The sequence below is a fragment of the Lepidochelys olivacea genome, assembly GCF_965140295.1.
Source record: "Lepidochelys olivacea isolate rLepOli2 genome assembly, chromosome: 1".
In the NCBI taxonomy this organism is placed as follows: domain Eukaryota; kingdom Metazoa; phylum Chordata; order Testudines; family Cheloniidae; genus Lepidochelys; species Lepidochelys olivacea.
In genome coordinates, this window is record NC_140411.1 from 197,023,448 (window position 1) to 197,036,290 (window position 12,843).

The following is a 12,843-nucleotide window of genomic DNA, read 5'->3' on the forward strand; positions in this document are numbered from 1 at the left end:
AAGTAAACTTTAATACTGCATGTCTGTCTATATAAATATGTACACAACATACATAACTACTTTCACTTTCAGAACACTTTATAAATGATCTTGGTGCTGTGTAGGCCAGATCCTCAGCTGCTGTAAATCAGATAGCTCCTCTGAATCTCTGAGAAGGCACGGGGGTAGCATAAGTCTGCACTTTCACACCTGACAGGGCCACGGTCTATGTATGGGGAAAAGAGTTTAAGACTACACTCAGCAGAACCAGATGCAAGCTGGATATGGTTAGGGGACCTGATAACCATGAGGATGAGGGGGAAGATATTTCAAAGACTGTCCAGTGTATTCCAGATAGTTTCATTAGTACTGAAAATGAGCAGAGCTAATAGGCACAACATAGACTCTACCTTCTGGATCTAGATTTTTAGTCAGCCCTGGCAATGTCTAGTTTTCAAGCAATACAACTTCCTTCATTAGTATCTCAAACCACTATATGAACAATTTAATTGAGCTTCACATACTCCTGTGAAGTTGGCATCTGTTTACCCTTCTATAAAATTCAGGTAATTAGAGAGAGTATGAGCTGGCCAACTTCTCCTACACTAAGAACTCACCTGACCATCCATGAGGTTGCACAGATGTGACAGCCCATCATTTGACTCAAATTGAAATACCACATCCCACTTAAGTCAAATAGGAAAAGCATCACTAACTTAAATGGAAACACAATCTGGCACTAAGTGACCTGACTAAGGCCACATGGCTGAATCAGGGGCAGATTTAAGGAGTCCTAGCTCTAACCCCTAGATGATACATTGCCTCCATATTAAGATATTCATTTTAATTTCAGATGCAAAATAAGTTTTATAAATGAGGATAACTTCTCGCCCTTAGATTTTCAAAATGCTGTAGGGAGCTAAACAGATAGGTACACATTATTTTAATTTTAAAAAGTCAAGAGCAAGCTTCTATATTAAGTCTTACTTTGATTTCTTCATATATACCCAGTAGATGATACCAGCAACTAGAGCTGCTAGCAGAAGACCAACCACAATTCCTACTATTAGCTTTGCCTGGTCATTAACCTTTTCTCTGTTGTCACCTAAAACAAAGAAGAAAAGTTGTTAAGGTGTCTAACAATAATACACAGCATTAAACATTTTCTATACAAGTAATGCCCCCAGCAAGAAAGGTGGTCAAAAAGTCAAAACTATTAGAGCATTGTGATAATATGCAAAATTTCATTGCTATTAAGCAAAGTTTTTAACAGAGTCTAATTCTTATTGCCTCTGAGACTGGGCAATTTCAACTGAACTCTGAAGGCAGAGAGGACTGTGGAAATTACTCATTCAATGACACTTCATAAAGCTAGAGCAGATAGAAAGAGGGTTCTGTAGCACTTACATACCATTCCTTTCATCTGGCTCATCATATTCTGGGATACTTACTGAAATAAAAAAAACATTAAAAACAAAAACTTGATACCTGAAAGTCACCTTCACCCTGACATTATGCTGTAATATTTAACAATATAATGAGCTATTTTACAGCTAGACCCAAAATGCTCATACTTAATGCTGCATCAGCCACACAACAAAATAATTAATCTTATTTTTTTAGGCAGCAATCCTTGCTTTATATCCATAATGCATCATGTAAAAGTGTTTTATTCCAAAAAAGGACAAGTTTAATCTTATGAATACTTCTGACTAAGCATTTATATGTTAGCATTCATGATAGGGTAACTTTTTACCACTTTATCATTACTGTAGTCCGCTAAACCCTAGCACCTATGAATGGATTCTGTTCTGAAATCACATAAAAAGTTAATAAAAAACCACAAAACTAGAGGCTAAGAAAAGAAGATATCTCAATAATAAAGTAATTTTATAATGTGTATGAATGAGAAGGATAGGATATAGATAGTCTGAAGTACTATCCCCAAAGCAGATGCATCATGAGCCATGGCAGCGCATGGCCTATTTCCCCTTGCCAATATGCCATAACCCTAACCTGCAGGGTTCAAGTATGGGTGTTTGAGGGGAGGTTTCTGCTAAAAGAGGAGAGCTAGTCAGCACTGCTGTGATTTCTGTGATATGCACACTGGTCCACTTTGAACTGTACTGAAATCATACAACTCATTTTCACATACTGTAGGCCACCGAACAGCCATTCGCTAGTAACAAATTTCTTTCACTACCAACCTAGGCTGGGTTGGAGGACTAAAGTCGGTTAATATAGGAGATGTGGAACTTAAGGGAAAAAAACAACCCTCCAATACTACTGCAGCACCGATCAGCATCTCACATTATTTAGAGAGAAAAGCTGGCAAAAGGCATTTGAAACTTTAAGGAAACCACTTCTATTGCTCATTTTTGAAATGCTTCTAACTGAAGACACTTACTGGCAGAGACATTCATCGATGTGACAGTTCTTTCTAGTTGGTTTTCAGCAATACAAGTTAATGTAACATTCTCTTCAGGAGAAATTACAATTTTACTGGAAAATCTTCCATTAACATAGTTGGTCTCCTCTGTCTGGAAAGGAAAAGAAATCAATCGAACAAAAAATGTATACTGTAATGTCATACTAGAATTGTTCATAAGGAAAGTTCTAGAAGTAAATACCTTTTAAAAATCTTACAGTTTTGAAAAAGGGAACCATTTAAAATAATAAACTAAAACTAAAATAATAAACTAAAAGAGCACCCAAAATTAATAGTCAGTTATTTATATATCTCCAAGACATGATCCACGCCCTGAAGCTGCAAGCTAAGGGCCAAATTCTGCCCTTATATACGTCTAGTGCAACCTCCTTGACTTCAGTAAGACTGTGAAGGTATAACTGAAGGTAATATTTGACCATAAGAAATTAATGCAAACTGCTCGTGCATGCTGTCCAACCTATGCTATGCAGAGGACTATCACTGCCAATCTCCATGCATGCATATTTGTTTTCTTTAATCCCTCAAAGTCAGTAAGGTTTTCCAGACCTCAAACACTAATACTTAGATTCATAAATACGAAGGTCAGAAGGGACCATCATGATCATCTAGTCTGACCTCCTGCACAACGCAGGCCATAGAATCTCACCCACCCACTCCTGCGAAAAACCTCTCACCTATGTCTGAGCTATTGAAATCCTCAAATTGTGGTTTAAAGACTTCAAAGGAGCAGAGGATCCTCCAGCAAGTGACCCGTGCCCCATGCTACAGAGGAAGGCAAAAAACCTCCAGGGCCTCTTCCAATCTGCCCTGGAGGAAAATTCCTTCCTGACCCCAATATGGCGATCAGCTAAACCCTGAGCATATGGGCAAGATTCACCAGCCAGATATCTAGGAAATTCTTTGCTGGGTAACTCAGATCCCACCCCATCTAACATCCCATCACAGGCCATTAGGCCTATTTACCATGAATATTTAAAGATCAATTAATTACCAACATCATGTTATCCCATCATACCATCTCCTCCATAAACTTATCAAGTTTAATCTTGTGCATAAATGAATGAGAAAAATACTTGCTTTATTTATGATGCTTCCAGTACCAGTAATTGTCCATTGCACAGCTGGTTTGGGGAAACCCTCCACGTGGCAGACTATTGTTTTAGATTTATTTGACTCTGTTTTCTTTGTCATTCTGATCTGAGGTTTTCCTAAAAGATTATTATATTTAAGCACTATGGTAAAATAATTGTGAATTGTACAATTTACAGTATTAACAAAGCATAACTATGTGCTCCATTACCTTCCACAATAAGTGTAAGTGTTTTACTTTTCTTTAACCCTTCAACCTCCCGTAGAGTAGTTTCACAGATGTAGTTTCCAGCATCCTGGTACTGTAGACTTGAAAATGATGGATCTGTCTGCATTCTGGTATTGTCCTGATAAAGTAAGAAGTTAGTCCACATAATTTCCAATTTAGGCCCCAACCCAAATAAGCATATGCTTAAAGTTAAGTGTGAGAGTCTCTCATCAACCTCATTATAAATAAGCACTGCAATAGATTTCAGTGGAACTCCACACATGCTTTGTGGGATCAGGGTCTTAATCATAGAAACATAAGGCTGTAAGGGTCCTCAAGAGATCATCTAGTCTATCCTCTGCACCAAGGCAAGTAAACCTAGACTATCCATGACAGGTGTCTAACCTTTTCTTAAATCTCAAAGACCAGGGATTCCACAACCTCCTCCCTCGGGAACCTATTCCAGTACTCAACTATCCTTTATAGTTACAATTTTTTTTTTCCTAATATTGAACCTAAATCCCCCTTGCTGCAGATTAAGCAGATTCCTATCTTAAGTGGACATGAGAACAATCACTCACAGTCTTCTTTACAATGGCCCTTAACATACTTGAAGACCTATCAAGGTCCCGCCCCCTTCATAATTTTTTCTCAAGATTCAGGTTTTCTAAACCTTTTATTTTTGCTGCTCTCCTCTGGACTCTCTCCAAATTTGTCCACATCTTTCCCAAAGCATGGTGCCCAAAACTAGATACTCCAGCCAAGGCCTCACCATAGAGTGGAATAGAGGGGACAATTACTTCCCTTATCTTAAATACAACACTCCTGTTAATACACCCCAGAATGTTGCTTGCCTTTTTCACAATTGCATCATATTATTGGCTTACATTCAATTTGTGATCTAGTGCAACCCTCAGATCCTTTTCTGCAGTATTACCACCTAGCCAAATAGTTATTCCCTATTTGGTATTTGTACATTTGATTTTTTTCTTCCTAATGTTTAACCGTCCATCCAATAACTAAAACCCAGCATTTGACAATGTAATTAGCAACAGCTGTGCCAAGTATGAAAAAAGAGGTTTCCAATTTCTAAACAGTGCTGTATGGAGAGCTCAGCAGGCTTTAGTGATCTACTTATATACAAAACAGGGACAGCATGGCAAGTATGCTTGCAAGCTTACCTATGCCACCTTCCCTTGCCCACCATGATAGGTCCCAGCTTTGAAGGAGAGGATCAGAAGATAGTTTGGTGTCTGTAGTCTATTCTGTCCTTGGCCTCCCTAGTAAGATGGCCTACTAAGATGGCCAGAGGCTGCCAGTTTTGGTAACAGTGGTGATAAATGGACACTTTCTTTCAACACAAGCCACTGACCAGTCAAATTAGGTGGTGGTCTATCAATCAGGATCAGATTTGAACACTCTCTGACAAACTTTCTCACTTACCAATGCCCTGAAACATCCCGTCAACCCCCCCCCCCCCCAACATATGCTGTCCTTTTAGTATGTTTATGGGAAACATGACAAAAACATAATTTCTGAAGATATAGGGTGTGTTTAGCGACCTCAATATTTTCAGTGCCGAAGTGGGGCACCTTAAAAGGGAATGATTTTTAGACAGTGGCTAAAGTTTTTAAAAGCACTTTATTTTTCTGAAAGTGTCAAGTAGCACACCAAAAAAGTGAGGCATCCAAAATCACTAGTCACCTTTGAAAACTTATGCAAATTGGTCCAAAAATGTACAGTATTAAATGTCCACGTTAATATTTTAGGTGGTCATTGCTTATAAAAGATCAATTTTAAAAAAGATTCTTCCCAGAACACTGAGGGAGAAATCTTAACAGGTAACCAAATAAAGTGAGTAGGCATTAACAAGAATTATTACTAACCTTTATCCAAAACACAGTTGCGTTTCTACTGGAAGAGATGGTGCATGATACTGGCAGAGCTTCTCCAATCTGCTTAATAACTTCTCCACTAGGAATAAGTGACAAATCCAAATCTATGATAAAAGGAACATTGTTAAAAGATCAATACCAGAAGAGTGAACCATTCTGAGGGTTTACAGAAAAAAGAAATCAGTGGACTTATTGCACTGATAAAACGTAGATTGTTTGCTCAAAAAAGGAATCTAAATCAGTTCTTTAAGTGAGACAGATAAAAAGAAGGATCCTGAAAGAACACAATGCAGAATATGCATATCTACTATAATTATAGCCTAACAAAGTGAAACATGACACAGATCAGCTAATAAACAGACGTTTTTCCATCTTGTGCAGCTGAAAAAATGATCCAGGAGGGTTCATGAAACTGGAGATGTTGTCCAGGTAGGGGAGAGAGGTTTTTGCAAAGAGAATAGCAGAGTGGAATGAGGAGGATTTTTGTTAGGAGTGGGGTGGAAATCTGATTAGAGGACTTGTCTTGAGGGATAGAGAAGAATTTTAGAAGCTGCTTCTAGGGATATCGGACAGAGGAGGACAAGGGAGAGAATTGTTGAAATTGGTAGAATGGACAGGTTGATTCTCTTAAGAGGTGTGGAAGAGCTGCCCCAGTTTGGGGAGGTAGGGTGAGAGGATGGTGCAGGAAGGTTTGGCAATTTAGTGGGAGGAGTGGGTTAGGGCCTTTGTCACAGAGATAGGGAGGCAGCATATGTTCTATTAGTTGATTCTTGTTTCTAAGAATTCTTCTTAACTTAAAACACACACATTCATCAACTACTATGTAGCTTTCCAATGCACCATTTGCCTTTTTTACTTCTTATATGATTACATATGCCATAAGGTCTCAGACATTTCAAATGCTAGGCAACTCCAGATGCTACTGTTTGTTTTTTGCATACAGAATCCTATGTTGAGAGAATAGGGAAGTCGCCCAGTTAAACATCTGTTTTCATCCCCACCTCCTAGCATCTTACTATGCAAACCAAAAAGCCTAGTTATCCTAAAAATTGCATGTATGGAAATCAGTGGCTGGTGAAGCTCTGAACCACAGTAGATTATAATCCCATCATGGCACAGCATTTTCTGGAAAACCACTGCAACATATCATATCCTACCATCTTAACAACAGCTGGGGGGAAAAAAAAGCCAGGCTAGACACAAGAGGGTGAACCTCAAAAAGAAGGGTTTTTTAAATGTTTGTTTTCCTAGGGCTAGAGCCCTAAAGTCTCACTTTGTTCTTTCTAGGTCAGGACACTCACAAGACGAGAAATATTTTTGCCCAGCTCTGTAGTACTATATAATTATTCTCATGAAAATGGCGGTATTGAATTTACTGGATTTTGTTGTTGTTGCGTTAAAGGGTTTAAAATACCACTACCACATTCGGGCAACCAACGGAGTTCTAATTAAATTGTCACCTACTTTTTCTTTATCCATTTCCCTATCATTACAGGCAATCAAGAAATCTATATAAGAGATGCCCCCTTTATTATCCACTTGTTTTGCCTTCCGGATTCTAAATCCTCAGACACTACAGCAACAGTCATCTTAGACATACCTGAGACACAGCTGATGATGCAGATAGAGAATTTCTATCTGTATATTCTCAAGTACTAAAGATCTTAGAATTGCTTAAACCAGTGAATTGTGGTTCATTGCAAATTCACTCAACAGAAGAGTCAACTTTTCTGCTGCTTTCATTCACCAATTTCACTAGAAAGGGCATTATACAATAATTAAGGGATGCAGGCATCAAAGAGAGGACTGGGCCCATCTCGCAATAATAATGAATATTGTCAAATGTTAATAATATCGGCGTTATTACTAATATAGGCCTAATTTCTACTATCAGTGGTTACATGAACTCTATTGGTTCATTTGCTACTTCAGACAGCAGGCACACGTATAAAGACCTAACCAAAGAGAGACAACTGCCTGATCAGTATCATTTAGTTTCCCTCTTCCAGAGGGCATGTCCCCAAAAGCAAAACCATCAAGATTCAGTAAGATATATCAGGAGATCATCTGTTCTCCCCACAATGACTCAGACACAGAGCAACTGCATAGATTCCTGCTTCACCTTGGTAAGGGAGGATTAGTTCTCACTCAACTTGTTTCCTCCTATTCTCTGAGCACATGCTTAATATAGGGTAGAGAGGCTATGGAATTTTCTTCCTCAGGGTGATTCCCCTTCAATGTCTACTCAAACCTTTATTTCTTTGAAGCAGGATATTGACTCAGACTCAAGAGATCATAGACCACCACTCAGGAAGGAATCTTGTCACAGGAAGCAAGAACTCATTACATTCTTGGCCTTCATCTCAGGCAAGACTGACACTCTGACCAGAGCAGTCTTTAAACACAGACCTCCTCATGCTAGGGCCTCTCCCTTTTCAGTGAAAGAACAGAGGCCACCACCCTTCTCACATATTGCTATGAATAATTCAAAGTTGGGGGAAAACTGCAGTGAATACGAGACTTAAGATCTTACTTCTGAACTGCAAAGCCCTGAGAGGTGTTTATAGAACGGGCTGGGAGACAAGCTCACGTTTGGCAGAGGATTCTCCCTCGGAAATCATTGTGGGCATCGGGGTAAACAGTTTCTCTGCATACACCAGTTTTCCTTATGTACCAGGACACTTACTTTTCATCTGTTGGCACAGATGTTACTGAGCAGGGCAGTATGAAAAAGGTTTGCATACACTTGCCTCTCTAGAGGGGAAAAAATTACTAAAATACTCTACTTTTACACTGACTTGCTTCGGGTTTCTCTTTTCTGCCTTTAAAACTTCCTTCATTAATTTGTCATTAAAAACAAACTCCACAGTAGGTGCCATATTTAATACACACCAACTTCTAATTTAGTGTAAACGGGAAGACTTGGATCGATAGCACTACTGGCTTTGCATAGGAAGTAGCATGGTAAAGATGTGAGGATTACATCCCACACGTCATTACACCACCATACAGCACCTGAGGATATAAGAGCCATTTAACTAATGTGGGAAATACTAGAGAGATGTTCCACCGTCACAACAGAATGGGAAACTTCAAGTCAGAAAACTAGGAAGTGCAAGACTGGATTTAAACTCTGTGTTGTAATCAGGAGGGTTAAGTGCAGTACGTCATGTAATTCTGGCATCCTGAATATTTTAACACTCCAGTGTGAACTCCTTCTGGTCTACTGGGAGTTGAAGGTTGTCATATCATTTGAAAGATTAGATTTTTAATAATGTTTGACTTGGCATCTCTTACAAAAAACTAATGATCTTCTTGCAGTCTAGAAGCCTAAAATTGATTATAGATTTCCTAGAATCATGTTGGTTTACAAGGATAAATTCTATTAGCAGAACTCCTTGATTTCTAAAGTTTCATTTAGCTTGAGCACACATTCCTCAGCAGAAAAGAGAATCCTTTAAGTCTGGCATAAGAGGCTGGACAGAGGTAAGCAACACCAGTAGGAGTGCAGGGATACATTGTGTTCCAAGTGGGAACAGTGTCTCCTGGAACTCCATAGAGCAGTGAGGACACCTGACTAGCCTGTGACAGGGTACAACATGCACTCTCCGCTGCCCCATTAAGCTGTGTTGGTCACTTGATGGGGACCATGGATCCACAAATGTCCCACCTTCCCTTGAGAAGGCAAATACCATTGTTGGTGCTAACTTCATGCAGTCCTTGTGGTCAGTGGGTGAGGAGGCTTCTTCTGGTGTTGTCCCCCACTTCCTGGCACACTTACTGTATGGACATAATATACCCCTAAATTTGGTGCATAACCAAAATTAAGGTGTTTTAATATCAATATTCAGCTCTATATGGCTCTCACAATGTACTTTCCACTTAATGTTTTTGTGTTTTCCATAGAGCATCATGATTTTCTGCAAAGTGGTAATGTAATGTATTTTAGTGTCAGCAAGAAGTTTTCCAAAACCCAACACCTGTAAGAGACCAATACAGTCAAATTGCCCAATAAAAAGTCTGTTTGGCACCCACTATTATGAATGAAATATAGATCTATTTAAAAAAAACCCAAATAATCTGGTATATATCAATTCATGGATGGAAAAAGTATTTTCTACTAATTATTCCTTAAGATTATAACATCAAAAGTGAGTAAATAAATCCTTAACCTCAGCAGTAAGACTACTTAAGTATACCATAATTGAATCACTGAAAGGAATGCACACCCCTGCAATGACAGGAGAAGCAAAAAGGGGGGGGGCAAAATATAGTTAAATGGACAGGTTGAAGAATTTGAGCCATACAAGCATTCTTTAAAAAACAAAACCAACCCCCCCACCCACACACACCTCCCCAAATAAGCCTACAGAAAGTAGCAAACTATGGTAGGTTAAAAAGTGAGATGGAAGTCAGGAGCGCAAAGATAGAATCTGAAGATCAAACAGATAAAGACATGAAAACATACAAGTATATTGGAAGCAGAAAGCAATGGTAGAAGCAGCAGCTCTGCTGAACTATCAAAGTAAAGCGAGCAATTATAGAGGAGAAAGCTGTGGAAGAGAAGCTACATGAATTCTCACCACAACACATGTTGTGGAGATTTCTACCTTAGGCCAATAATCTTTAAACCATAAAAGTGAAGCAACGTTAGAGATTGAGGTGTCAAAAGAACAGATACAGGAACAAACTGATTACATTAAATTAAAGAGGAACAACAGGACCTGATGCTATACATCCAAGAATTCTGCAAGAAGTGGCTCTTGACAACTATATGCACTCATTAACATCAGCTACTATATTGAAACACAAAGGCAGTAAATGTTGCCCCTATCTTTAAAGATGATGCTCGGGTGATTCTGGGAGTTAGACAAGCAAGCCTCACTAAGTACCAGGAAATTGGATGAAATAATATCTGAACAGCAGCATTATAAAACACCAAGATGAACATTTAATGATAGTAATAAACCAAAATCAGCATGACTTCTCCCACCCATTAGAATTCTTTCAGCCTGTAAACAAAATAGTGGATAAAAAGAACTGGCTGATAAAAATGATTTTGATTTTTTTTAAAAAGCCTTTGGAAAAAAATCTCTCTTGTAAAAGACTATTGAGGAAATTAAGTAGTCACAGAATGAGAAATAATGTCATGGATCAAGAACTCACTAAAAGTCACAAAACAATTTAAATAATCTGGAAAAGGGTATGAATAGAGACATGGAAAAAACTGCTGGTGACAAGAAATTTTACAGGTTAGATGACCCTTTAATATTTTAGAACTTCAGAGGGACCTTGCAAAGCTCAGTGAATGGACAGCATAATGGCAGATGCTGAAAGTCTTCCTTAAATGTATGATAATGTTCACTAGAAGAATAGTCTGAATTACTCATACAGATAAGTAATTTCTAAATTAACTGTAATCTCTCTGGAAAAAGAGCTAGGCATCCCTGGAGATAATTAATGAAAACCTTTGCCCACTATGCATTAGCACTAAAAAGAAAAAAAGGCAAAACATATTAAGATACGTAAATAATAGGACGGAGAAGAACAATGAAATTGTGGTGATGCCATGATATAAATTGATATTATACCATCTCCTGGAATACGGTGTTCAATTCCAGTTACATTATCTAAAAGAAGGTGGAGCAGAAATGGAAGGGATGCAAAGTGTGTGTGTGTAGGTGGTGGGGGGAGGGAAGAGCACAGGGATACTTTAGCATGGAGACAGTTTAGAGAAGAGACAAATAAGAGTGGTATGGCAATGGTATTTAAAATAATAAATATTGTAAAGAATGCAAACAAGGTGCTCCTCTTTATCCTTACACATAATACAAGAACAAGTGGATAGTAAATTAAATTGAAAAGCAACACATTTAAAACTAATAAATACTTTAAAAAAAAAAGTCTACTTTGCCAGTAGAATTTATTGCCACAAGAATTTGAGGTCAAGAGTTTACAGGATTCAAAAAAATGGTTACATTTTTTTTATAGGTAACGACAAAATCCACAGGGATATAAACTCTCCTATGCTTTAGGTAATAAGCCAAACACTAAAAGACTGCTTTAAGGAGAAATGTCCACTATGGATATAGTTAATCCTTTATTGTCCACCTACAAGGTTCCTAGCACATTCCTCTCAAGTAAGTGCTACTTGCCCTTGTCTGAGATAGGATATTGGACTAGTATGATCTAGAATGGAAATTCCTGTGAATTGTGGTTTTGATTGACATAATAATGGACCACATGATGCTTCTGTAAATTTAAATAGATTTGGAGACAGTGCCTTCATACAATAATTTTTGTATTAAAATACATAAGTTATCACGGCCAGCAAACGTATTTTTGACAAGTTGCAGAGTGTCAGCACAGTTTGCAGGTCTGTTTTAATCCATTGAATTACAGTGGTATTAAAAGGTATCAAGTTAATAAAAATGCACTTAGAAAAAAATAAGACAAAGGATCAAATAGTGTTTGCAATTATTCCATGCTCAGTTCTGCTGTAAGTGACTGAGTTCAATAAAAGATATTACTTCACCCACCTTGTTTCTTTCTAATATCTGGGGACTGACATGGTTACAACCACACTGCATACAGTTCTAATGTAGTCATTAGAACTAATCATATGAGTAAAGCAAGGTGGGATTAGCCCAGAATTTGTAAGATGTTTGAATTGTTTCTGGAAATGAAAAATATAATGACTTACAGTGAACGGTGATGGTGGTTGAGTCCTCCATGCTTCTGTCAATCAGAGAGCATTTGTATTCTCCTGTTGCATTTCGTCTCACATCTGTCATTACATAAGTATCTGAGCTTCTTATACCTTCGGGTTCTCCCTGTGGGTGGAAGTATTACATTTATGGGTTATAGAGAGTTGCTAAAAACAGGAGAGGCACATGTTCTTTGAACAATATTTTATAAAGCAACTTTCATCCTGAAGTGCTTCACAATCTACATACATTCAGCACCAGTGAAATCCAACTACATCAGAGTACAGTACAGATTTAATGTTGTTGCATGACTGCAGGAATTGCACAGTTGCAAAGTCACTAACAAAAAAGTTTTACTTTAAACATTCAACTTAAATGATGATTTTCAGAAATGTTAGAAAAATACAAAATCTGAGACATTTAACAGCAAGATTGGAAGGGAAGATTACATTGAGACAGAACAGAGTAATCATAACTTTGCAAAGAGAAACTATGATGGGGGAGCAATGTCTTTCC

The 12,843-nt window shown here is 38.0% G+C and overlaps 1 protein-coding gene across 5 annotated transcripts in view; it reads right to left on the bottom strand.

The window, feature by feature from the left end:
* Positions 1-12,843, bottom strand: part of ALCAM (activated leukocyte cell adhesion molecule) — a 166,979-nt gene that overhangs the window by 11,870 nt on the left and 142,266 nt on the right. For all 5 annotated transcript variants that reach the window (XM_084638665.1, XM_084638662.1, XM_084638664.1 and 2 more), the window contains exons 8-14: positions 12,324-12,453; positions 5,612-5,724; positions 3,729-3,864; positions 3,506-3,636; positions 2,387-2,519; positions 1,391-1,429; positions 967-1,084 (exon numbers count right to left, since the gene is read on the bottom strand). In XM_084638665.1, the coding sequence (XP_084494791.1) occupies positions 967-1,084; positions 1,391-1,429; positions 2,387-2,519; positions 3,506-3,636; positions 3,729-3,864; positions 5,612-5,724; positions 12,324-12,453 (800 nt within the window). The remainder of the gene's footprint in view (positions 1-966; positions 1,085-1,390; positions 1,430-2,386; positions 2,520-3,505; positions 3,637-3,728; positions 3,865-5,611; positions 5,725-12,323; positions 12,454-12,843) is intronic.